The following is a 24,581-nucleotide window of genomic DNA, read 5'->3' as shown; positions in this document are numbered from 1 at the left end:
TTCCGAAAGCTGGTCGTTATAACCAGTAGGTCGTTATACGTGGGATGGTTATAAGTGGGTTTGACTGTACTTGTTACTTCTCCAACATCAAAATATTTGGTTAAAAAAGGAAGTGCAACAAAATAACAAAGATTAAACTGAAGTCATTTTTAAAAAAGGTCGTTTTTGATCTTATATTGTTTAAAAGGTGTTAACTCCCGCATATACCAAGTCCTATATAACAAAACTGCCTATTCATCTCGGGGCAAGAGAAAAACATGTGGACTCTTTTTTTCTCGCAGACTGCAATGTGTGGACCAATCAAAGCCCTACAATACTCAGATTCTGAATGATTTTATTATACCGTAAAATACCGCGCCCATATCCAAATTTTTAAGATATGAAAAAATATGCACAGTACATTTATATGTAAAATTGATGACCGGACAAGCGCCCATCCCCCATTTTTTCGCGATTATCTCTAAAATTTTGAGTGGGCACTTGCCCGGTATTTTACGATAACTCGTTTCAAAGAGAGTCGATAGGTACACATTCAGATTAGACTCCTTTTTTTTTTCCGCGGGCGAAGCCATCGCTTGCAACTCACCGACAAGCGCCTTTCAAGCGCCCTTCGTCGACCACTTCACTCGAAAGGATATTCCTTCCAATAAGGGTGTGTTGCATCTTTGAACATGCTTTTAACGAGCAAATAAGCTTCGCACGATTGTGATTTCGGCTTTGTTTGGATGCTTAGAGCGTCTAGATTGACTTGTCACCACAAATTACGATCTCAGAACCGACTTCAGTGCCCTTTTAAGTAACTCTTAGAGCCCATTAGGGAGCTCCCAAAAGAGTGTGAGCACCATGTGACTGGTGGCTAGTAACGTAACTGCTAGTTGTCTGCCACCTTTCCACAGGCTCCCGCGGGCATGAACTACAAATGTGTTTCATGCCATAAAACTAATTCTTAAAAAAAAAATCTTTTTTTTTTCGTTGTAAATTTATTTTTTGACATCCTTTTCCCATCCAGGCTGTTTAAGAATAAAAATTTTGTTCCTCTGCATATGTGCTTTAAGCATTGTGCAACGATCCAAGGCTTAGAAAAACTATTCAATCTTCGATTCGAAAATATTCGGCCAAATCCACTATTCACTTCAAACTCAAAATATGCTATTTGCTTGTGACTGGTGTTAATATAAAACTAAAAATGTGTTTTCAAAACAAAACTAAACCAAGGAAATGCACCCCTTTGTTTGCCAGCTCCTTCCTGGTTAGGCACACCAGCCACGTCTCTCTTTGCTTCCTCTCGTTTTTTTGTTGTTGTTTTTGTTTGTCGGCAAGACTGTTGCAGTGCGGACTGCAACCTTTTGCGTCTCCCTCCCCTTCCTGGTCTTAGGAGTAGATAAAAATGAGAAGGGCTTTTGAAAAAAGAGTGAACCCCCTCAACCTTCATGCTGAGCCTACCTATGGGATGGGAGAAAAAGGCAAGATTTTGGTAACTTGATCATTGCATGCCTTGGTCTAAGGAAAGCTTGATCTTCTGTGCAATTGTAAACAAAAGCATAATCTTCTCCTTTCGGTTTTGGTTGCTTTTACTTGGGGGAGAAGGGGAAGGGGGGTTCTGGAAGAAACGTCCCCGGAAAAAACGTCCCCGGGAAAAAAGGCCCCAAGTGGAAAGTAGGCAAAAATGTCCCCAAAGGGTTCTTTATCACTGGGTTTTTTCCCAATTCTCTTGGCCTTCAAGCGGTCGTGTCATTATCAGGTCACAAATGACCTGACCCACCTAGAGGCAGAAAGGGAGACTGGAAGTCACACAAAGCAACCGAAGTAATCTATTGTGGGGTATTTTGGAAGCCAAATTATGGTTTGCCAAAACCAAATTATTGTTTTTTTTTTGTTTTTTTGTTTTTTTTATGTGAAATAAACAATTATAACAATTCTAGCTAAAGCCAAATTATTGTGTTTGGGGAAATTTGAGAGGTACTTGCGTACCATTTCCAAAAAGGTAAAAAGTGCGATACTGTTAGCACGAACAGGCGATCGCTAGTTTTTTTTGTTTTGTTTGTTCGTAGAAACGAAAGGTTGTCATTAAAGTTATCATAGGTACTGAAAATGCTCATTCAGGGATATAATGCATGCAGACGGTAAAATTTCGTTCCCACTAATACTGTAAGCAAAATGTGAAAGTGCGCCGATGTCGTGTTCACGATATTAGGGACTCAATGTGTATCTCGGCGAATTGAATATTTCTTTATTTTTTGTAGCCGTTTTTTCCTACTTGCCACAAGGTGCCTTTTTTCTCTAGGACATATGACCGGACCGCCCAAAGGCCATGAGGATCAGGGAAACCCAGAGATGGTGAATCCTTTGGGGACATTTTTTCCTACTTCCCACTTGGTACCTTTTTGTCTGGGGACATTTTGTCCCGAGACTTTTTTCCTGGGGACGTTTTTCCTGGGGACGTTTTTCCTGGGGACGTTTTTTCCTACACCGGGGGAAGGGGCCTTATTTTGGATTTGATGGCTCTTTAGGTTTGGGTAAATAGGAAACACGCTTACAAGTGCATCTATGTAGTATGGATACTCATTTTTAAAGCACAGTTAGAGTGAAAAAAAGATTTCCCCCTATTTTATACACCAAGATATAAAAGGGAGATCATTTTTGGATATTAACTCTTTTAATGCCCAAGACTGGCCTGTCACTTCTAGCCAAGTACATTTTACCAGCAGTTCTGGGATAGCAGTGTGCGCAGGGTCGTAGCCTCCTGTACTTCGTTTTACCTTATCATGGACAGTCTCAACCGCGGCTGTAAGAGATACTGCCGATGCTGCAAGCATGCACCCAAGCCTTGTTTCTCTTACTGTGCATTGTTGCGGGGGAGCTGAACTTGTTCTTAATTTACTAGACGGTTACCCCCAAAAGAATCTGCCCCTGGGATTCAGGATTTGACAAGTTTATAGTCCATGTTGCCTCACAGTTATTTTTGTCTGCGCATTTGTTCTTGTTTGATCCGAACAAGGCATGGTCTCGCCTTCTATTCTGCGCAAATTATGGCCAAGGTGTTTGTGTTCTGCATTTATCTTCTTCCTGACACCCGTGTTGCGAGAGTTGTTTCTGCAAAGTTTGGCAGTATAGTATGTAGTACCAGTGCTATAATGTTTTACGACTTGGCACCACTGCACATTTACCCTTTGTTGACCGGATTGCTTCACGAGGCAGTTTGGTCAATACTGTGTCATGCATTAGTGTTGCTCGTTTACCTGACGGGATGTAGCATATTCGTTAGTTTAGGAGCATGCTTTATAAACAGGCACTCACTTAGTGTTTTTTGGTATGGGCTGTTGTGACATTTGCCTCGCATCCTACGAACCCTGTTATATGCACCACGAATGCAGGAGCTATCACGTTTGCCTAGCTCTGAGTGAGATTTAATTGTGAGTTAAAACGAGAGGAATAAATGTAGTACCTGCCAGACATTTAGTTTTAGGCCTTTTGGTTAGTAACTTAAAACTTAAACCCTAACCACATTTTATGATATGAAACATATTGTCAAATAAAGCGAAGTGTTGTTGAGACAAGTGTTAAAAAAACAGTTAGTCCCTTTTTTTACCCTCTGGAAACACTTCCCAAGGCATGAGCGCATATCCCCCAATTTACAAGCGTGTGTTGTGGCTGATTGAAAAAAAAAAAAACTTTTTTTTCGGAGCTTTAGTGACTTGCTGTGTTTCTCCTGCAGATTACCTACGGGTTATCTACCAATTGTTATGGTATTTTTGGCATGGTACGTTTATTTCTTTTCCAGTGAAGGATGGTGTGCCCATTGAATTGTCTTGCTGTCCCCAATTTTTCTTCTTTCTTGTTCCGTACTGCTCCGCACGAATTTGCAGCCTCCTTAGCATGCAGACTCTAAATTGTCATTGCTTTTTTTGTATCTTCTATAAAAATATTACGATATATGCAATTCAATCTCTTACGATTGTTATCTATGGTTCCAATTGCACTTGTCCCTTCCCACCTGTCCTCTTTTCCCCCCTAACTTTGAACCAGTCTAAGCTTGACACAGGCAACCACTGCATGTTCAGACTCGTGAATCGCAGCACGTGGTACTACAGCCCATGCCTTAAAACATGCGAATAGCATTTGTATGCAAACATTGACTTTGACGATGCGACACAGGCAATGTTTTGGCAAGCTCCCTGTTCGGGCATCTGTGCATCGTGTACTAACACTGGGGATCTCAAACTTCTTAACTTCGAAGGGGACCCTAGCTACATTCAGGGACTGTGATGGAAGTGTTTGGAGGCTCACAAAATTTTTTGACTTGGTATTTATTCTTGCTAGGGAGAAAGAGGGGGTGCCCAGCTCATAGTCTTGTGCGAGAACAGAACACAGCCTTGCTTACCGTAAGATACCAAGTGTGTACCCCTGTCACGACAAGCGCCCACCCGCTACTTTTGAAAATTTTGAAGAATAAGCAAAGGGCATATCAAGTGCCATACTCAGACTTCTGAGCACACTTGGCTTGGGGAGATGGTCCCGTGCGTTAGCCGCTTCTCCAGGCACGTCGTTGCAATGTAATAAAACTTGACACAGATAACCCGTCATTGGTAAAGCCCACCCTGCCTTGTGCCCAGGTTTTCTTTTGGACCTAACAAATGGCTATCCCTCAGATTTTCAATTATATTTCTTATTTTTGGGTGGGCGCTTGTTTGGTATTATAAGGTAAATTGCGCTTGGATGGGAGGAGCGCTCGACTTGGGCTTAGGTATGATCGAGTGCTTATGGAACTGCCTATGGTACTCAAGGAAATTCTGGGTTCCTAATAACTGTTTAAGAACTTGAACATTTAAAATGTTTAGCTCATTGACAAGGTGTTGAGTGCTTGCTCAAACAAAAATTCGGCATTCTGGTTTCAGCCGATGTGGCGTGTCAGTTCAATATCTAGACTCTTTCTACAACTCCTCTCTTTTACCAGACTGGAGTGCGAGCTTCAGGCATGAATTGGTGGCTTTGGAGCTTGCGCTTACAGCTTTTGCTTCAGTATGATCAGGAAGGTCAATGGAATAGAGTTCCCCACATCACACCACCGAAGAAACAATTGGGAATGTCTCGGGCAAAAGCCTGTTGGTTTATGGGAGGTCCGAACGTCCAGCCAACAAGAAGATAAATAGGAAGAAACATTCGCTGGGCTACATTTTATCACCCTACAGCGGTGGTCTTGTAAGAACTACTTACCTATGGTCTGGGATAGGCTAAAGCCCGACGAGCTGCCAGAAACGGGACAGCCACCCCCCGATTCCTCTTTTTTATCTGAGAAAGGAGTAGACCCTCCACTGTTCTGCGGGGGAGTATTTGAGAGGCCACATTCTTTCAGGAGAGGAGAGAAGAGTACAAGGAGGAATGGGAAGAATGACACTGGGAAAGGGTTTTCTGCATGGCATTAGGCGATCCTGTAGGTCGGCCTTTGAGGTCGCAGTCCAAGCACCATTTGCAGCACGCACTGGTCGCCTTTTGTCATTCTTTGACTGTGCATGCTCGGGAGACAGCAAGGTGTCATCGAGGACACAAAGCTGGTGCTGGAGGCGGAGTTCTTGTGGACTGTTGTAATCTTTGCGCTACTTACACCCATTGTAATCCTTGCAGGCGCCTTTTAAAAGCAAATTTAATTTCCGCCTTTGTAATAATTCTTGCAAATATAGCACTCCTCTAAGAATTGTTGTACAAGGGAGATGAGCCCTAGGAAAAAAACGGCCAAGTCACATCGGCGCACTCTCGCTACCACCTGATCTTGCGTGCATTGAGAAGAGAGCTTGAGAGCACACCGAAACTGCCACCCAAAAATTCTTCAGCAGTGGTTTGGTAAAACAGCATGCTTGATCCTCGACACAGCCTGGTGCAGTTCCTTCTTCTTTTCAATCTTTGGCTTGGCTCCGACTAACAGATCACTTCATCCGTTCAACTTCTCTCCCAGTTCAAGTGCCACCAAACCTTGACCGTTATTTAAGGAATTGCAATTCTTGCTCGTCGATTTTTTTTAGCACTGTTGAAATAGCACGCTAATATCGTCACTCTTGTGCATGTGCTGGTTTCCGTTTTTTCTGATTTTTCAAACTCTTGCATTTGGAAACATTGATCCAACATTCAAAAAAATAAAAAGGGGATCTAAAAAACCTGCCCGAGTCCGACGAATCCTTATCATTGTGCCATTATTACGCTCATTACAGGTTAATGAAATTGAGCTTTAAATCCCCGCACATTTTGTGACATCGCTGCCCCTTCTTCCCGTCTCATTCTAGTTTAAAACATCCGACAACATCATTTGTCTGATACAGGGGTTCTCAAACTCTTTGATCTTGAGGAATCCCACCCCGAATCAACAGAGGAGTCCCTCCTGGCTTTGGCATTGGGGCACTAGAGCAGTACAGGAGGTTATAGGCCTTGTGAACAAAATGCACATACTAAGGAGTGCTGAAACTGGAAGAACGCTACTTAGGGGACAAGGATGATTGAGAAAATTCGAGGGATCGAGGAAACTATGAGCGTGGTCTGGGGAACCTGGGGATTCCTAGGGACCCAGTTTGGCAACCCACAAGAATTGAGGGGTTGGTGTTTTGAGGTTAGGGCGTTCATATGGGATTTCACAGTATAAACCCTGTCTTTGCAATAATTGAATAAGCAGGATCTCAGTGTTGTTCACAGGTAGTGCCCACAAAAACTTGCACTGGTATGTCTTGGTCAGACATAACAGGGGAAAGGGTGCGTGAGAGCATAGCTTTCACTGCATTAATAAGACACCTGTGGCCACCAAAAAGAAAAGAGGACTGACATCACATACGAGCCGTGCATACTCTATTTCAGCGTGAGTCTGAGCAAAGCCGATGCTATGGGCACAAACATATTGTCTTAACAAATGCTCTCGCTTCACGAGCGCACTTACATAGCTGGTCTGCTTAAAGCTTTGCTTCGCTTCTGTAGCTTCTTCACTCTCGTGTATGGCGAAAGGAAACACAATTGTCTCCTGGGGCAGGTGTCACCATTCTCCTTTTGAGGTTGTGGCACTATTTGCCTTTCTGGACCTTACATGATTTGGTAGCCACAATTCGTCGAGTTTCGTAGCTTTTAGTAGAGTGCGCTAAGATACACAAACGGGGAGTAAATTTCCCGATCTGTCTCATCTTCTGCTTTAGCAGTCTCCCAACACTAATGCTTTGCTCATCTGCACTGCATTATTCTTTGTGTAGTAGCTTGGTTACATCTATTCTTCTCTTGTTGTGTTTTCTGGACACTGTTGGCTTCATAAGACAAGTCTCTTTTTGGTTTCCTTTCTACAGAGTGTACCTTCTTTTTTTTTTACTTTCTGGTTTTCTTCCGTACTAGTGTTTTGTGGTTTGTGTGTTCACCTGTGGATGAATGATTTTGGATATAATGCTGTCCTTTTTGGGGCGCTGCAGCTCTTTTGCTCGTGCCTGGCCATAACCTGTTTTGGAGTTGTTTTTTTTTAAATCTATTTTCAAGGGAGCCAAGTACACTGGTTATGGCGTGACAAAACCAGAGATTTGGCGCCCACCGTGTTTGTAAAATTATTAGATATAGTCACCCCTGATTTGGCACCCATTACTAAATCAGTTGATCAGTTACTTCTTTAATCTGTATATGTTTATCTGCTTTAAAAGAAGAGAGCTGGGTAAGACATAATTAGGGCTGGACAGTTTTCAATTTTATATTTCGTGAGGCGAGGATAAATTGGCCCATATTCTTCCGTAAAGATGGGAAGAATGTGGGTCGTAATTCAGCCTCTTTGGATTGTCAAGTAGAGTACTGGCAAACAACCAACAAAAATTGTAAAAAAAAAAACAAAAAAACTGCCTGGCATTGCAACATGGTGGTCATCATATGGTTATGTTACGGTAACATTAAACTCAAAGGGATTAACTTCTCTGATTGTGGACGTAACTTGAGTACTTGGCTTCCCTGTTAGTCCTTACAATGTCACATTTTTTGTGCCCAATATCAACCTCTTTGCAAACGTTTAGAATTCATGAAAAGCCAGTGGATTGTTTTAATGCCGTTGGCACAGGCTGAGTTACTGTTATGGTTGAAGTATTCGTTTATTCTTCTTTTCCACTCTGCGCTCAATATTTGTTTCTCTCAAAAACTTTCAAAACAAGCCGCACAACGTCTTTTTTTTTTTTTTAATGCTCACACGATTAATGAAGCGGGACACAACAAAAGCCAATGTACGGATATCTGACGCAAAGGAAGGTGAAGACGTAATGCCACCGTAGACGTTTGGCACCTCGTCATTTTCTGGCCTCTACGCAGTGCGTGTTAAAATAAACATATAGGTTTCGTTAGCGTAAAAATATTTGCAGCTTTATTTCTATCTATTGATCAAACCGTCCTAGTATACAGCATTGCACTTAATGCGTAATTCAGTCGACACTCGCTTTCAGCATCTGCCTTTCTGGCACGCATTGCCGCATCCTTCCAAGGGGTCTCCTCGTCGCCCTTCCCTATCACTCTTTTCTGTCAACAACACGGAAAATGCAGATTGGGACACGGTGGCATCGTCTGGGGTGGCTCGTGACGTTTTGACACGCAACACCATCAATGCGCGCAGGTGTTAGCCAGTTAACCGATTCTACTACCCTCTACGCTCATGCTACCCGTTCCTCGGATGATCGCGACATTCTAGTTACCTTCCGTCAGAACGCAATTTCGCACTAAAAGGTCACATCCTCGTAAGAATTGGCTCTCTTGGGAATTTCCCAAAGGCAATCTAAACGCGTAGCATTTAGAGCGCTTTTGCTCGAGTTCGCTCGAAACCACGGTCTCTCGCACACATTACATACGGCTTGGCTTGTCCGCAAACTGGCGCTTGAACTGCTGGTCGGCAGCCGCATAATAGCGACGGGCTTAGCTTCGCCATTGCCGCCGGCACCCTCGTTTTGCAGTCACGTCCCTCCTTTCTTCCTCTATGCCCTGCTGCACGCGTCGTCATCATTGCTCCCACACTTCATTTGGCGATGCGCAGAGGCCACGAAAAAGGAGCCTTCGAAGTATGTGCAGTGTACTTTGCCACCACCGAGCCACGCCGAGGAAAGTTTGCTTTGTGCTGCACGCTCTATTGAGACTATGTTCCAGGCGCGGACGAGAAAGTGCCGAGAGCTGGCCCCTTAGATGCCGCGCTATGAAAATTTTAGTCGCTGACAAGGTGAGGACGGTAGGGAGGAGCTTCGGTCATTTTGCCTCCTCTGCGCGAGCTTCCTACCTCTCGAGGTGCATGAGACACTTGGGTGTCTCGTGCATGTCGAGAGCGTGTGCTGGAGGCCAAGCGTCGGAAACACGCGCCCTGCTGTCCTCAATTTTTCGGCGACCTTGGGAAAAGAGATGCTTCTGCTCGCATTGCCGCGCCTGACACGGCGAGCGTGACGGCCCGGCCTCCGCGTGCACGCAGCGCTGCTGCAGCAGAACGCGGCACAGCTCCATCTGCCCCCTCCGGCGCGACTGACCGAGGACGCGGAGTCAGCGCCCGAGAACCTGGAGCTCCCGCCGGACGCCGAAGAGAAGCACGCGTCGCTGCGGCACCCCAAGCACAGGACGGCGCCCCTTCCGCCCCTGGACGGGGCCCCGGGGGCGGCCCTGGGACCGGCCCTCACCCTGCTGGACGCCCCCGAGATGCCCCGCCTGGTGACGCTGGCCCCCGCAGCCCCGCCCGCCGAACGGCCGCCTTCCGGCGCGTCCAACTCGGGGTGAGTAAACTTCCTTCGCCACGGCACTTGCAATGCACGTCCCGACCAGCGCATTTACTGCACTCAGAAAAGTGGTCCCTCGATTTCTGCCCGACAATGTCGCGGAGGTGTCATGCTCACGGTGGTAGGAATATTCCGGGCAGTGTTACGGCCATTTCCAAAGAGCCGTCATGGCGAAGATCGGCACGCGATTCTTTCTTCCGCCGCCACAGCGCACCACTGATGCCGTTTTTTTTGTGAGCAATAGCGGGCGGTTGCGTGCGCCGGGTCGCAATGCTGTGCAGTTTTCTGCTGTTTTCGTTTGGTTTCCGGCCAGTTTCAGCTTCCAGAAGTTGCCGGCAGCGGGGAAGAAGTGCTGCGGTGCTACACGCGCACCGAAACTGTCTTTTTTTTGCTACTCCCAAAGAAGAGGACCGCCAAAACGTATGGCGAGACACGATTTTCTGCAGAAAAGACCGCCGAATGCGCTCGACAGAGTTTGTCAACGAGAGACGTTTTAAAACAAGTTTTGTGAGCAAACCATAGAAAGCCGCCTACAAGGGCCACGTCCTCGTAAGTGCCCCACGGAAAGCTAATCTGGTGAAAGACGTAGTGCCAACAAAGTTTTCGGGCTGCCCCGTCTACCCGATGAACGAGAGAAAAAGAAAAGGACCCGCAAACCGTTGGTGCCCTCCTTGCAGCGAACGGCACTATATTAAATGCATTTAGTTTTACTTCACCTGGAAGTGCGAGACTACTGGGCCATTACTTTTTCTTCGTCAAATGTAGCTCGCCTCTAAAGTAAAGGGTGTTTACTTTCTGAATTACCGTAGAATACCGCGCATCCGCCCATTCCACATTAAGCGTCCATTACCAAATTTGTAAGATGTGAGAAAATACGCACAGTACATTTATATGTAAAATTGATGACCGGACATGCTCTCATTCCCCATTTTTTTGCGATTATCTTCGAAGTTTGAGTGGGCGCTTGCCCAGTATTTTACGATATATTAACAAATCAGTTCTCTGTTCAATAAACATAATGCATAGATCGAAGCATATTTCTGTAGTGTCTTTGCCTCTTACGTTTGTGCACTGGAACTAACATTCAATGAGTCTTGTCAGGAGGTCAACCTCATATAGAGAGTTTTAGTGGACATTTGGGCTTAGTGATGCGATATAAGAAAAAGTAGCACGAAACCCAAAACCACCTTTCAAGCATTTGTGTGTATGCGTGGTCCATGAATGTATACTATTTATGCTGTGAAAAATATGCCAATAACTCATCATTTATAATTTTTATTTATACTAGAGTAGTCACATTTGTGCAAACGAGGGAAGCATTTTGCCTGCTGCGGAACTGGAGTGTGCCTAGCTGGGCAAATAGGATACCGTTGCCGCAACGGGACTTTGTTGTGGCGAAGTCCCGTTGTGGAAATGCGGACGAGAGTGGGACACCTCCGGAGACGGTATCACTCCACCCGAGCCTTCTTACAACCGCAGTCACGACGCCATCTCCGACCGCGATTCTGGCGGCATTGCGGCAGCGGACGTGGCAGACTCAGAGTTCTGCCGCAGGTTGCCCTCCGGTTCAACAGTCCATGGAAGCCTCGGCAGCCGGGAGTCGGAAGGCCGTGATGACGATCGCATTCGCTCATGCTTTCTGCTGGAACTTCTACGATAGTCCGCCGAGATCGTGACGTCCGACGGCGCGACACCCCGGCTTTTCCAACGACGTTTGTTGCCACTTCGGGATCGCTTTCGACGCATGGGCAGAATGGGACTTTAAAAACTTAAGCTGGAGACGCGTTCCAAACAGCATACCTTTGCCGGAGGCATGGAGGTAGGAAACTTCGGGAGGCGACACGATGCCACCAGAGTTGAAGCCAGAAGTCTGGAGGGACACGCCCTCACGATGACCAAAGCCATGAGACGAAAGCTGACTTGGCACCAACAGATGTTTTGGGATGCCCAAGGGCGACCAAAACAGCTGTCCAATAGCATCCAGAGGCTTCCTACCTCCATGGCCAGAGGCCTCTGCCCCGGATCCACTGTGCAGACGGGAGAGCCGTTTATGAACAAGCGGGATAAATGTGCGCTAGAACGACGTCCACATGGCGAGATCATAGTGCAGGATTAGCCGTGTGGGGGACGCTCAATCCTCTCGTTCTTGGGGGAACCCTCACCTGCCGTCGCTGATGAGGGAGGAACCCTTCCCGAACTCGACGTCGATGCAGTAAAGCTGTTGGGAGCCTCTGAGGATTCCTTGGCTTATAATTACACATCGACGGATGCTTAGGTCTGCTAAATTAGTGCTTAAACTGGGAGTACTCTTCACTTGGAGGCAGGGAAAGTGAAAACATTTGAGAGCTCGAGGAAGTGTTCCTAGGAACCCAGGTTGAGAAATCCACGTTCGATGTCACTTGCCGTAGACCAGTGCGAGGCACAGATTTTACACGTCTGCTGTGTGTTCGGTTGGCAAGGACACGAGTCCCAGCTGGACGTGGCAGTCGTGTCCAATCCTGTGCTGGCCTCGTGTGGGTGACATAAAAAGCCAATGACCTTGTCATCTAAGATGGCTTGAAAGCCTAGACTAAGAGAGCGTCCAACGGTTCGATTAGGGTCTTGCAGCCTGTTGGCGTCGTTAGGTGGCTACTTTTTGACGGTAGTTTGCGGCACCACTCGCAGTTTTAATGCAGAACGTGTTTTATTAGTTGATTTCTATGAGAAGAATGTCAACGAGCTGCATGACGTCATGATACCACACGACGTAATGACATCGTGACGTGACAACTCGCGTCATAATGACGTCCATACAACATCACGGTAACGTAATCATGATGTCAAAGTGATGTCCTTGTTATTCATGACGTTCATGTGACATCGTGACGTTAAGTTGATGTTGTCATCACGTCATGATGTCACATGATGGCATGCGGATGTCTTGACGTCACATGATGATGATGATGTCATGTCATGAGGACGTCGTGGTGTCACGTGACATCATTTTAATGCTACTTGACGTCACTTGACTGAATTAATGTGAGGTTATGTCATGTGACATTGTGACACCGTGTGATGCCGCAGTCATGTGCCCTCATAACATTGTGTGACGTTAAACACTCGTAGCACGTGCCCAGTTAATTCAGAGCACATTCTGTGTTTCTCGATCTCTTGTCAGCATAATCAAGCTATAGTGTAATTCACTTTGAACGCAACATGGATTATAAGAATCCCCGGAGGTGCTTAGATGTTTTAAAAAGAAATGAAAAAACACCCTTCATTTAGCCACCATCTTCGTTCCAATAAGATAGCTTTTTTGTGCTATTTTGCAGTTTGCATTGCAAGTAGGTAGGCACTTTCCTTTAGTCATGTTCTTGGCTCTAAGTTGCTCCAATCTCTGCTGCTTCTTTTTATGTAAGAGCAAGCACTGAACGGGGTATGAGTCGAATTATCTCTAATTCTAGGCTCTAAGGTGAGGACATGTGGTGATCGGTTTTAAAAACAGCAAAGCAAATACAAAGCAAAGGCTTGGGCTGTACACTCTCTTGTTTGTGAAGAGTATGCTGTTCTAAAGGAGGCGGAGAAGTAAGCGCAGCACTCGTGACTTCGAAACGCTGTCCCTCTGACACGCTCATTGATATTTTCGAAGGTTGATAACTAAAGATTTGAATACCATTGTTCTTCCTTAGCGAAAAATTATCATAAAAAACACAATTTTTAAAACTTTGAGTTGCTATAAGTTCCAAGATACTTCCTTTTGCGATACTGCGCAATTCGCTTATTAACAATACCACATATAACAATGTACCGCTTATAATGATCCGTTTCTAGAGTTTCTACAGTAGAAACGATCAGTTTTTTTAGTTCAGATACAACATTAATCGGTTATAACAATTAATATTTTCTCTTTATTGTTATAAGTTTGTTTCACTGTCTTTCCTTCTCCCCTTTGGGCTTTCTTGCTTTTTTTTTTGTTTCATTGTCAGTCTTTTTGTTTTATTCATGTGGGAAGTTATATCAAATTATGACGGTGCCAATAACCAAAATCTCTCATCACACCAGTTTGTTTGGGCCAAGCCTAGAGAGATGCAGTGTGTGACCAGTGTTCTTCACTGCCGCAGTGTTCAGACGTGTCCAGAGCCCGCGGAAAGCTTGAGGGCCCCACTGGAGGGGGAGGGCTCCCCGGCCCCACCAGCGGAGAGGGTCCGTCCCCAGGGGCAGAGGGAGGCCTCGGTGCCCATGACCCGTCAGAGCCCCCTCGGAGGAGAGGAGGGGGACGGGCGGCAGCCAGCCCCACCGCCACCTCAGGACAGGGTGAGCAACTCTGTTTAGTCTTTCGGACAATCTGGGGTCACTCTATTCCCGTTCTGTCTGCCCTCGGTCGGGTTTTTGTCGAGACTGCCGTCCTAAAGCCTCTAGATGGGCTATGCTTAGAGGCGGGCACTTAATTCTACGATTTTATTGCGGACACCGCCAATTCGGTGCCTGGTGTGGAATAGGCGCAGTGGGCGATCGCCGTTATTCGAAAATGCAATTTTCCGAGCTTCGGATGCGATGTCAAGGAGCTCCCGCAACATCAGTTTTACCTGTCACAAACTGTTCTGACATCCTGGAGGACGGGAAACAGTTTCCTGCAATTTCGGACGAGGCTTCAGACGACTGGCAACCGCAATTCTACGCACCAAAACAGCAAAGTGCCATTACCTTGATGCGTAGCTGAATTTAGTGGCTCTGGTCTGCCGCAAAGTCGGTGAACGTTTTCCGAGCTTCGTTCCGTAATTGCGCCATGTCACCGTGACGAGCAGTTTCAAAACGGCAGCCGTTTGTGGTCGGGCGGAGTTGGGGTGGGCCGAGCTTGCATTAGCCCGCCTGCTGGCAAGTGGACGGGCCGGCATTTTCCTCTCGGAGAAATGGTTACGCTCCGCCACGGGCTATTTGGCATAGATGGGCCCGACGGAAACTGACACGCTCGTCGCTCTTCAACTGGCCGTCGTTCGTCGAGCTGCTCCGACGGTCTCGTTTGAGCACTTTAGATATTTCTGTTTTAGGCTGTGCTCTTCTCTTTGGCTCAAGAGATTCCAAGATGGCGTATATCAGCTACCCAGAAAAGCTCGATTGGCTTGTTTCTCCAGCCCGATTCGAGCACCCATTATATGTAATATATTTTCATGTAATATAAAACTAGCAACAAATTTTGTACTCTCATTAAAACGATTTATTTCATCTGAAGTGTACAACTCACCCTGTTAACTCCGTACTAGTAGTTATATTATTTGTGCAGCTATGTATAGATTGTGTGAATGCCTATAGGATTGTTTTAAATGTGAATGTTTTTTTTTTTAATGGATCCATTACTAGCCATGTAGGCTATGGATCCAGATGACTAATCAGACATTTCTTTGTACATCTTTACGTGAATAAACATTGATGATGATGATGATATTTCTTGCGGAACTCTGGGCACATTCTCTGGCTGTAAAGCCAAGGGGGATATGTTGCCACTCGCTCGATTGTCAATTTTCATTGACATGGCCCCGTTTTAAGGGTTTATTTTTCTACAGGGAGATATTTCATGATGAAAAACAGCGCGAAGAACACAAGGACACAGAGGAGAGAATTACAAACAGAACAAGGTGCTGACTATAAACTTTCTTATTTTGAAAGTTGACAGTCAGTGCCTTGTCCTGTGTGTAATTCTCTCCTCTGTATCTTTGTGTTTTTTGCGCTGTTTATCATCATGAATGTATACACGATTGCAAATCCGGCTTTAGGGCACTGCCATCTTGCTTGGCTGGGGTGCGCTTGGGCGAGTCATAACCAGATTACGAAGCCTTGCTAAAGCGTCGTGATCGGATTATGGCCGCGCCCAAGAGCGCATCCCACTGAGGAAGATGGCGGCTCCCTGAGACCTGACTTGCAAACGTGTATATTAGCTAGCCAGGAGTGGGGAGAAATACTCTCAAAAGTATTTGAAAATAAAAATAGTGGGATACATGGTAAAGACAGCGAAAATACTGATACTGAAACACATTTATAAAAATGAATTGCTATACATATCAGAAATACATTTGAAAAAATATAGAAGTATTTAGAGATGCAAATACATGAATACATTTTGGTGCAGCTGAAATACAGACACGGAAATACATTGTTATATAAATATTATTTTGGATGTTGTGGTGCACTCCTTAGTGCAGTGGTTTTTAAATGGGGGTCTGCGGACTCTTTGGTGTCTGCGAAGGCATTGTAAAGGTCCTCAAAGCCCTGCTTCATCAGTCAAGTCCGGCATAACGGTTGTCTTTTTTTTTATTAAAAAGAAACATTCCAATTTTCTGGTAGTCTTCTTGTGTGTATGTCAATGAGAGAACTCTTCTTTACACTAGCCCTTAGTTATATCCATTTAATAAATCGTTATCATAATTAACCTATACCTTTCCCTTCACTTTACTAGGAACGGGGTCCTCTGTCATCCCCGCCGATCCACAAGGGGTCCACGAAACATCAATGGTTGAGAACCACCGCCTTAGGGCTTACAAAGAACAAAAAATAAGCATGATCTGGAACAGTGGTTCTCGACAATGAATGTTTTGCGGACCCTTTGTGAATCGGCAGAGACGACGGAGGACCCAGTTTGTGGTGAGGGGTAGGTAAAAAATGAATATAACTTAGGGCTAGTTTGAAGTATACTTCTCTCATTGACATGCACACAAGAAAACTCACCCGAAAATTCCTACACTTTTGTTCTCAATCTGAAAAAAAAAAAAAAAAAATACAACTTTTATTGCCAGGTTTTACTGATAAGGAACCCTAGAACACCTTCACGGACTCCAATTTGAGAACCACTGATCTATTATACAAGATTTAGTTCTTAACCAGCAGGCGAGTACTCACTGTATGTTGGAGCCTGAATTTAGCTCGAATCAAATTTACCGCAGAATTATCATCTTGTATTTTGGAAAGTAGTAATGGAAGCAACAAATTTTTTTTTTTTTTTTTTTTTTTTCACTTTGGCTTGAGCGCGGTTTTATTTCGGCATCTCTTATGTTTCCAAGACAAAATCCCAGGGACATCTAAATCAGTTTTGTTTCTTCCCGAATAACCTATGTTATGTCTAATCTGGATTATGATAGGACATAATTATGTTTGGACCATGATTATGTCCAATCTGGATGCCTCTTTCAGCAGTAACCTTATAACGTCACCATTGAAAGAAGTTGAGGGAACCCGTACCCCTTTATCTGTTAATTGGGCGCGCTTACAGTGCCTTGGGAATCTGCTGGAATAGTCGATTGCTAAAGTCTGGGAAAACGTTTGTTAACTTTTGCACAACAAAGGGAGTCATGTGCGGTCAGAGACACGAAGCGTCCTGGACGACACTTGGTCTTGACCTTCTTTGTGGAGGAGGTCAACAATTTTTTTTAAATTGTAACGGAATATATCTGTCTTAACCGTATCGCGATACCTAGAGTGCACTCAAAAATCTGTTGAAAAATGGTATCGCAATACAAAAATATAAATACAAAATGTATTTCTAAAATGCTATCGCAATACATTTGTATCACGATGCTGCCCAACCCTGCAGCTAGCCCAACTATCCATCCTAGTAAGGGAGAAAGTGTTTGAATTTTTTAGCTTTCATGGAGCTTTTGTTGTCAATGTAATGTTGACTTAATCTGCGGTAGAATTATGTTTCTGTTAAAATACTGCAACAGTCTCGTCAATATAACAAAATAGTGCAAGTGTGAAAAGAAAGGGGACAGCTCTCTAATTCTTTTTAAGACATTGTGTAGGGATGTTTTGGGCTCGGAGCAGATTCATCAGAGTGTCGAGCGTCATAATCGCCACTTTCATAAACGTGACATTTGTTGGGACTTCCGACGAACCATGAAGAACTCTGGAATTCGGCTAAACGTTCCACTCAGTTTCTTTTCATGCCCACGTTAACAAGGACTGTATTCTACCTATTGCCGAAGTAACGGTTAGTAGAGCAAATACATTCTAAAACTGTTCTTTCCTTTCTTTAATTGGGAGCTTGTCTTCAATGAAGAACAATCGTGTCATTAGAGTAGAAGCAGCCTGTCATGCCTTCTTTCTTCTCCTCCCCGATTAGCCGCAGGCCCATGCAGCACTCGCCGCTAGCCCTCCGCTGGTCGACTCCGCCCTGCCCGAGAGGACAGAGCCCTCTGGAAGCACCGACAGAGACGCTCAGGTGACAGCTCGGTTTTATCTGTAGCCATGCACCTGTAGTCGTTCACAGGACGAGAACAGCAGGGCATTTTAGAGCACAGCTCTTAGGGGCCCGTTTCCGGCTTGAGCGGCGTCGCCGTCGGCGTAACCACGAGGTCACGTGACCCCCCGAGGTCACGTGACACCCCAGGTCACGTGACCCCCTGAGGTCACGTGACTCCCGAGGTCACATGACCTCAAGGAGTCAATTATCCCTCAGTACGCTTCCATCTTCCTCCTCAAGAACTGCGCTCTAACCGGCGTTACAGGGAATTGAAACGGCTTTCATTTTTCGTTCGTGCGCTTTTGCATACGCCATGGCGGGGCATTTCAGCACAACCAGTGACGTCGCGTGGTGCTAGATAATGTCACGTCACGGTGTGACTTGACGTGACATTATGTAATACCAGGATCTTACGACGTGAAGTCACGTGACAAAGTCTCACGAGGTTTTGGCGTGACGTCGTTGTGTTACCTAATACCATCATGTCATTTGTAAAGTGACCTGCCGTCAAGGTTAAAAATATCAAGATATTATTATAAAATAATTAAGTTTTTTTTTCTGGCCTTTAGCACATGCTTGTTGCCTTCTGCTATGACGGCAAAGCGTTGTTGAGAGTAGGAAGCTTGCACTGGAGGCGAGACAAGTGAAGGATCGCCGTGCCATTCTAACCGTGCTGGCAGCTATATACTCTATGACGGCACATTGTCACGTGTCTTGCTCCATTGCACCGATTGGCTCGCTGGGACCTTGGTTTTCGGTGTTTGTCAAATTACGTTGCAACGAAGTGTCTCTTCCCCACTTCAAGGTCAAAGTAGTGGTGCATTTAAAGATGTGCTTTCCTGTTGAAGGGATCATTTTGAAAACTAAAGAAATGAGATCAGAGTTCCACTTTTCGAGGAAGTTCAGCTTCAGAAGTTCTGGTTAATGAAATTCTACCCTATTTCCCCGTAATCTCAGTTAAACTTCTATGTCTAACTTCTACTCTTTCTATTAGTGTGGCATACTTCTACTTTTTATATTAATGTGGCATAATTCTGCAGACTGAAATTATTCTGCTTGGTCGCAAACAGCAACTTCCGTTTGTCTGTTCTCTCAGGTTATCCCCATGGTCACAGCATCATCTCAGAGCCTGACCTCTGGCATCCGACCGAACGCAACCTCGACCCCCACGATCCGTGCGGACCCCTCGACCTCTATGCCTTCTCGCAGTCATCCGGACGACCTCTCCCGTCATGAGGAGCCGAGGAGGGCTATGGACAGCGCTAGGGAACCTCGGGACGGTATGGAGACGAGGGACGCTCTGGACGGCAGGGAGGCCAGCGAAGTCAGGGATGTTAGGGAAGTTAGGGACATTCGAGAAGTCATGGACATTCGAGAAAGCCGGGATGGCAGGGAACCTAGGGATGCTCTGGACGGCAGGGAAGCCAGCGAAGTCCGGGACGTCAGGGATGTTAGGGACATTAGAGAAGTTAGAGACCTGAGGGAAGCGAGGGACGTCAGAGGTGGCAGGGAAGCTAGGGAAAGTAGGGACGGCAGGGATGCTCGAGATACCGGGAGGGACGAGGGGAAGGAAGACCGCACCGATAACTGGAGGAGAGAAGAGAGGAAGAAAGAATGGAGGGATTCGAGGGATGAGCGCAGCCTGAGTGAAAGGGATGATTCTGACGATGACCGAAGGAGAGGCGGATGGGACAGGAAGGGTGCACGTAGAGACGATCGTTGGGACGATCGGAGGGACGACCGTAGGAGCGATCGTAGGGACGATCGTCGAGATGACCACAGGGACGATCGTAGGGACGACAGGAGAGACGAAAGAACAGGCCTTGACAGGAGGGATGACAGAAGAGACAACCGGAGGGACGACAGAAGAGGCGACGAGAGACGCTACGACAGCCGAGACGGTCGACGGGACCCTCGGAACGACATGTGGAAAAGTGAGGGGTCGGACCGCAAATCTGACCGTCATTGGGACTCTAGCAGGTGAGGAGGACTTTGACCTTTAGGAAGTTTGCTATCTCGAGCACCGGGCTTCAGAGGCTGGATTAAGATTCGTGGAGACTGTGGAGTTGTCTCTGTAAAGGTACTCCTTCCAGCCTTTGTATGTGTATATACCTGGGGTGGGCAAATATCTCAAACTTCAACTAATTTTTATTTGCATTTGAAGCATGTAAAAATTACATGCTTCAAAACGCACCTTGCATTAATTCAAAATCTAGTTCAGCCACGAGGCGCGCGGTTCTGGAAATCTATCCCTTCGGATCAATGCAGTTGATGGATGGGAGAAGAAGAGGGGCGGGGAGGGAATCTATTAATGCAAAAGCATTAACTGTCTCACGGAATGAAGCAGGCACGTAGCGACCACCAAATTTAATTAGTCGTGGGTCATTGAAGGCACACAGTCAATACCAAAAATAAGAAACTGACACCCATGTTTTGTGGCTTCCTAAAAGCTGCAAATACGTTGATTGAAAAAACGTTCAGCCTTTCCCCTCTCGTGATGAAAGAAAACCAGCGGAGCTGTACTCGATGCGCTGCTGCAGTGCGCCCGCGCCCGATTTCCGATTCTTTTGTCCGACACGCCGCCGATCGTGGATACGTCTCCGGTGAACCAGAGACGGTCGCACGTGACGCCGAACGGGTTCTCCACGAACTCCCTCCGAAACCTCGCCGTCGTGCTTGCACTTGGCCTTCGTGGCACAATCGTCGTCCGTGGCATTGGCCCGCCGGCGCCCTTTACATCGTTGGTTCTATTCTCGGCAGCGGCTTTGAAGGCGAGCAATGTGGTCTTCTTTGGCAAGGGAATCTGAAGCGGTGGACGCAGTTGAAGTCGAGGTGAACAGCAGCTTTGCGGCGGTTGTGGACCCATTCGCGCTGCTGCGTACGTCGCCGCTCCTTCCGCAGCCTGTCTCCTTTCCCCGAAAGTGCGCACGGCCGACCCGTCCTGAGTCCAAACCGAAACTGATAAGAGCGTAGGAAACAGCGCGCAAAACGGACGAGGGCGAAAAAACACGTGACGAGCGCTGTGCTCGTTACGTGTGCTTCTTCTTTGTCGTCGTCGGTTTTTTGCCCTGTTTCCTACAATAAATTCCCACCAACTCGCCCAACTATCCAGTCTTCTATGATAGCTGCAAAGGTTGCCGCCATCTACCAGCGACAGTGGTAGCTGTCCAGGTAGGTCGACATGCATTTGATACCGGACACGATCCTGGGGAACCTAGCCCTTAACAGCTCCACTGTAAAAAAGGTTGCTCAGACAACCAGAAGCATTCTATCCATTCACTGCATAATTCTCAACATGGCGTCGTTTCGCGTTTCGTGGGACTCGCGGGTGGCAGCGGACGACGGGCGTGGGACCTCTACTTCAGAACTGTCGTTCACGGTACCAGCGAATTCTGTCTTTCTTCGAAAGAGAAATTTTGGACCGGTCAAAAGAAGTGATATTCATCCCGTGCGACATACCCGACTAGCAAGCCGATTGCATGAAGACGTCGTCGAGCTGTCGTCCCTTCTCATGGCTGAAGACGTCGCTCGCTCAAATGTTGAGCACGAAGTGCGTACATCGAGTTGAATACGCACACGTATGGTTTCTTTACTAGGTGCGAATGTGACCAATGCGTGTCGCTGCCCGACTTCAAGCCGGGAGTGCATGTACAGGAGGGAAATCGGCAGCAAACTTTCCGACACACAGTCAACTGGCTGCATTACCGGCATTACTACAAACGAAAGAGTTCCTCCTGTGGCTCAGTGCAAAGACGTCCGCTTCACCAGCAGCGGGCACGGGTTCAATCCCTAGTGGGGGCGTACCATTTTTTTTTTTCCAATCATTTTTTGATGTTTACATTTCTTTTTTTTTTGCAATTGTCAGTGAAAAAAGCAATTGTTGTGGATGATACGTCACTGAACTAAGTGGTATAGGATTCCATTTTTGACACCTTTGCCGCACAACGCCACTTTCAGATGCAGGACATGTGAGGCAGCACTTCATGCAACATCTTGGGAGTATTCTTTTTGGAGCCGATCATGGGAATTCACCACAAGCACTCACTACTAATTGCCAACACTTAAATGTACAAAACAACTCATCTTGAAGTACAGAACAGCGAGCGGAACAAATGTAACTGCAAAGGAATCATACGGCAAACGAATCCCGCAACGCATTTCGTCTGCTGCACCCGAAAAAAGAAGAAAAAAAATCGCACGGTTGAGGGTAGCCACGTGACTTCCGCCACTCACTCTCTCCTCTCCACTTCTCCGTTCGTTGTGGGAGTTTCGGTTTCAGTTTCGAGCAGTTGCGTTTCTTGGCTTTATTAAAAAGATACGTGACTCTGGCAAAATATTAATTGGGTAGTATTCCCACACCATAAAACATTGCCTGGCAAAAAATGAAAAAAAAAAAAATATGGGGGGTGACAGTGTCCCTTTAAACAGTTCATGGATATAAAAAGTGTGTCCTTGATCTGAACATGGGATATTGCAGTTGGTTTTGTTTTGGCTTCAATCCTTCAACTGCAAGCAAAATGGCCATGTAACACCATCTCGGTTTAGCTCGGCCAAACCACGGTTACTAACTGCCGTTTGCCTAACCACGGTTAAAGTGGCCCATGTAACTAGGGTATAGGAGAACCACAAAGCTCTATTGTTTTCACTATCTTTTCCCAGCAGGTCGGTTTACCCAGTACACATTACAAATGTACTGACTAAAAATACTTTTTTTTTTTCGAACATGGGTATTAAATTTGTTTTGACTGTTTTATTCGTATTTGGTGTCAGTGTTGCTAGATGATTTTAAGCTATTCAACCTCGGTTTTTGTATCGGGTTTGAAAGATCCTCATTTTTTTCTCGGTCTCAATTCTGGCGCTTTCGTTTTCTTCCAGTAGGCAGCGGGGCGACTACCGGTACGAAGACCGGTATGAAGATCGCTACGGAGACCGGCACGGCGACCGCGGCCGTCCCTCGAGCCGGTCATCGGTCGACGGCTATGCTGAAACGTCGGACTTGCGCCGGGGCGACCGTAGGCGCCACCTGAAGGACGGTGGCGCAGAGCGGGTGCCGTCGCGCCACAGCGAGTCGGACGGTTCTTCCCCAGAATCGAGGAAGGGCAGGCTCCGGCGCCACCGGGACCGCGAGAACGAGTTTGGGGCGGCATACTACGCCGCTCAGCAGAAGGGTTACGGGACCGGTGAGTGCCTCGGCCTCTCTTTATAGGGTTAGACTGGCAAGATTGCCGGCGCCGCTAGTGATTAAAAGCGACTACTATGTGCTCCTGCCACGAGCCGCACGATGCGGGGACTCATACTGAGAATTGCAGATGCAGAAAACTCGGGTTTCGCGGTGCGATAATTGTGCGAGAAACAAACTGGTACGTTACGGGAACTGACGTCGCACACACGCGGATCGCGGGCATGGCAAACTCTGGTTCCGTGGTGCGAAAGAAGCGCGCGGAAACCCGCTACGAGCTCGTGTGTCGTGGTAACCGATACCGCAGATCAAGGGCTCAGTAGGTTTGCGTTCTGCGGTGCCACGAACGCGCAGGAACCCGCTACAAGCTCGCATGTCGCAAGAGCCGATGTCCCGCATGCAGATTGCGAGCACGGCAAACTTCGATTCTGCAGTGCAAGAACCACGCGAGAACCTGCTATGGACCCGTTGGTTGCGCATACCGATAACGTAGATTGTGCGGTTGATGCGGGAGGATTTTTTGCCTATTCATATTTAGCCAGAAGAATGGGACGGGCGGTCTCTCTTGGGAGGGCGTTCATACGGGATTTTATGGTATAAGTAAACATTATGGCAATTTTCACTTTACAAGTTGTTCTTTTGGCCTGTCCTTTTACTGTGTCCTTGCAACTGGTTTGCCTTACTCCGAAATTTCCCTCTATGCGTAAGTTTTTTTTAGAGGTCTGATCGGAATATGTCATGTTTAGAATAGTTTTGAGAGCTTGCACAAGATGCTTGCTCTTGGAGTGTGCCTTTTTCCCCCCAAAGATAGTGTGTAGCCTGTGTAGCCCGATTATGCCGTCTGATAATAAGTTCCTTTTCTCTTTTTGCAGATCCATACGACTACAGCGCATATCGACGAGACTACTACAACTACTACCAGTATGGCTATGCGCCTCGTTCGGGCTATGGCTATGGCTATTACGACGAGCTGTATAGGACAAATCCTGCGTAAGTGCCCTTAATCAATACGCTTTTGTTGTACCTTTTTTTGTGTGCCCGATTGTTGACTGCTTTTTGGGGATACGTTGCTCCATGGTTTATTGCAAACTTGCCCTTTGGTCAGCTGTTGGAATGCTTATAAATATGATTCCTTTAATGCTTTTCATTTTTAGTGCAGCAACGTTGCTCGCTCACTTTCAAACATTGAACTTCCCAATCCTCTATTTCAAAAACCAGGATTCACTGCCATATGTTACATTGTATGTATGTTTTGTGTGACATGCACTAGGCCTCATTGATATGTTTTTGGGCACATCTTTACAAATCTTGGTTGGAGCAAGTCCAAAGTTCACAGCAAGATCTCTACTCTTCCTCGTTTTTTTAGAGCTATGCACTGCTGTGCAGCAAATGCATTCTTGAGAGGAATGTGGCTTCTCTCACCATACTCTAAGATATAAATGAAAGCTGGCAGGAATGA

General features: G+C 46.3%; 1 protein-coding gene across 11 annotated transcripts in view; it reads left to right on the top strand.

Annotated features, from left to right (window-relative positions):
* Positions 1–24,581, top strand: part of LOC8036454 — a 115,866-nt gene that overhangs the window by 25,453 nt on the left and 65,832 nt on the right. For 5 of the 11 annotated variants that reach the window (XM_040501396.1, XM_029990359.3, XM_029990356.4 and 2 more), the window contains 7 exons: positions 3,716–3,760; positions 9,437–9,731; positions 13,835–14,027; positions 17,824–17,922; positions 19,040–19,923; positions 22,819–23,123; positions 23,995–24,112. In XM_040501396.1, the coding sequence (XP_040357330.1) occupies positions 3,716–3,760; positions 9,437–9,731; positions 13,835–14,027; positions 17,824–17,922; positions 19,040–19,923; positions 22,819–23,123; positions 23,995–24,112 (1,939 nt within the window). The remainder of the gene's footprint in view (positions 1–3,715; positions 3,761–9,436; positions 9,732–13,834; positions 14,028–17,823; positions 17,923–19,039; positions 19,924–22,818; positions 23,124–23,994; positions 24,113–24,581) is intronic. The other 6 variants (XM_040501398.1, XM_040501397.1, XM_040501395.2 and 3 more) reach the window with 3 other exon arrangements.

This window comes from Ixodes scapularis, unplaced genomic scaffold, assembly GCF_016920785.2.
Source record: "Ixodes scapularis isolate PalLabHiFi unplaced genomic scaffold, ASM1692078v2 PGA_scaffold3__209_contigs__length_174095766, whole genome shotgun sequence".
NCBI classification, from domain to species: domain Eukaryota; kingdom Metazoa; phylum Arthropoda; class Arachnida; order Ixodida; family Ixodidae; genus Ixodes; species Ixodes scapularis.
Note: the sequence above shows the minus strand (reverse complement) of the source record. Positions and strands in the feature narration are given on the sequence as shown.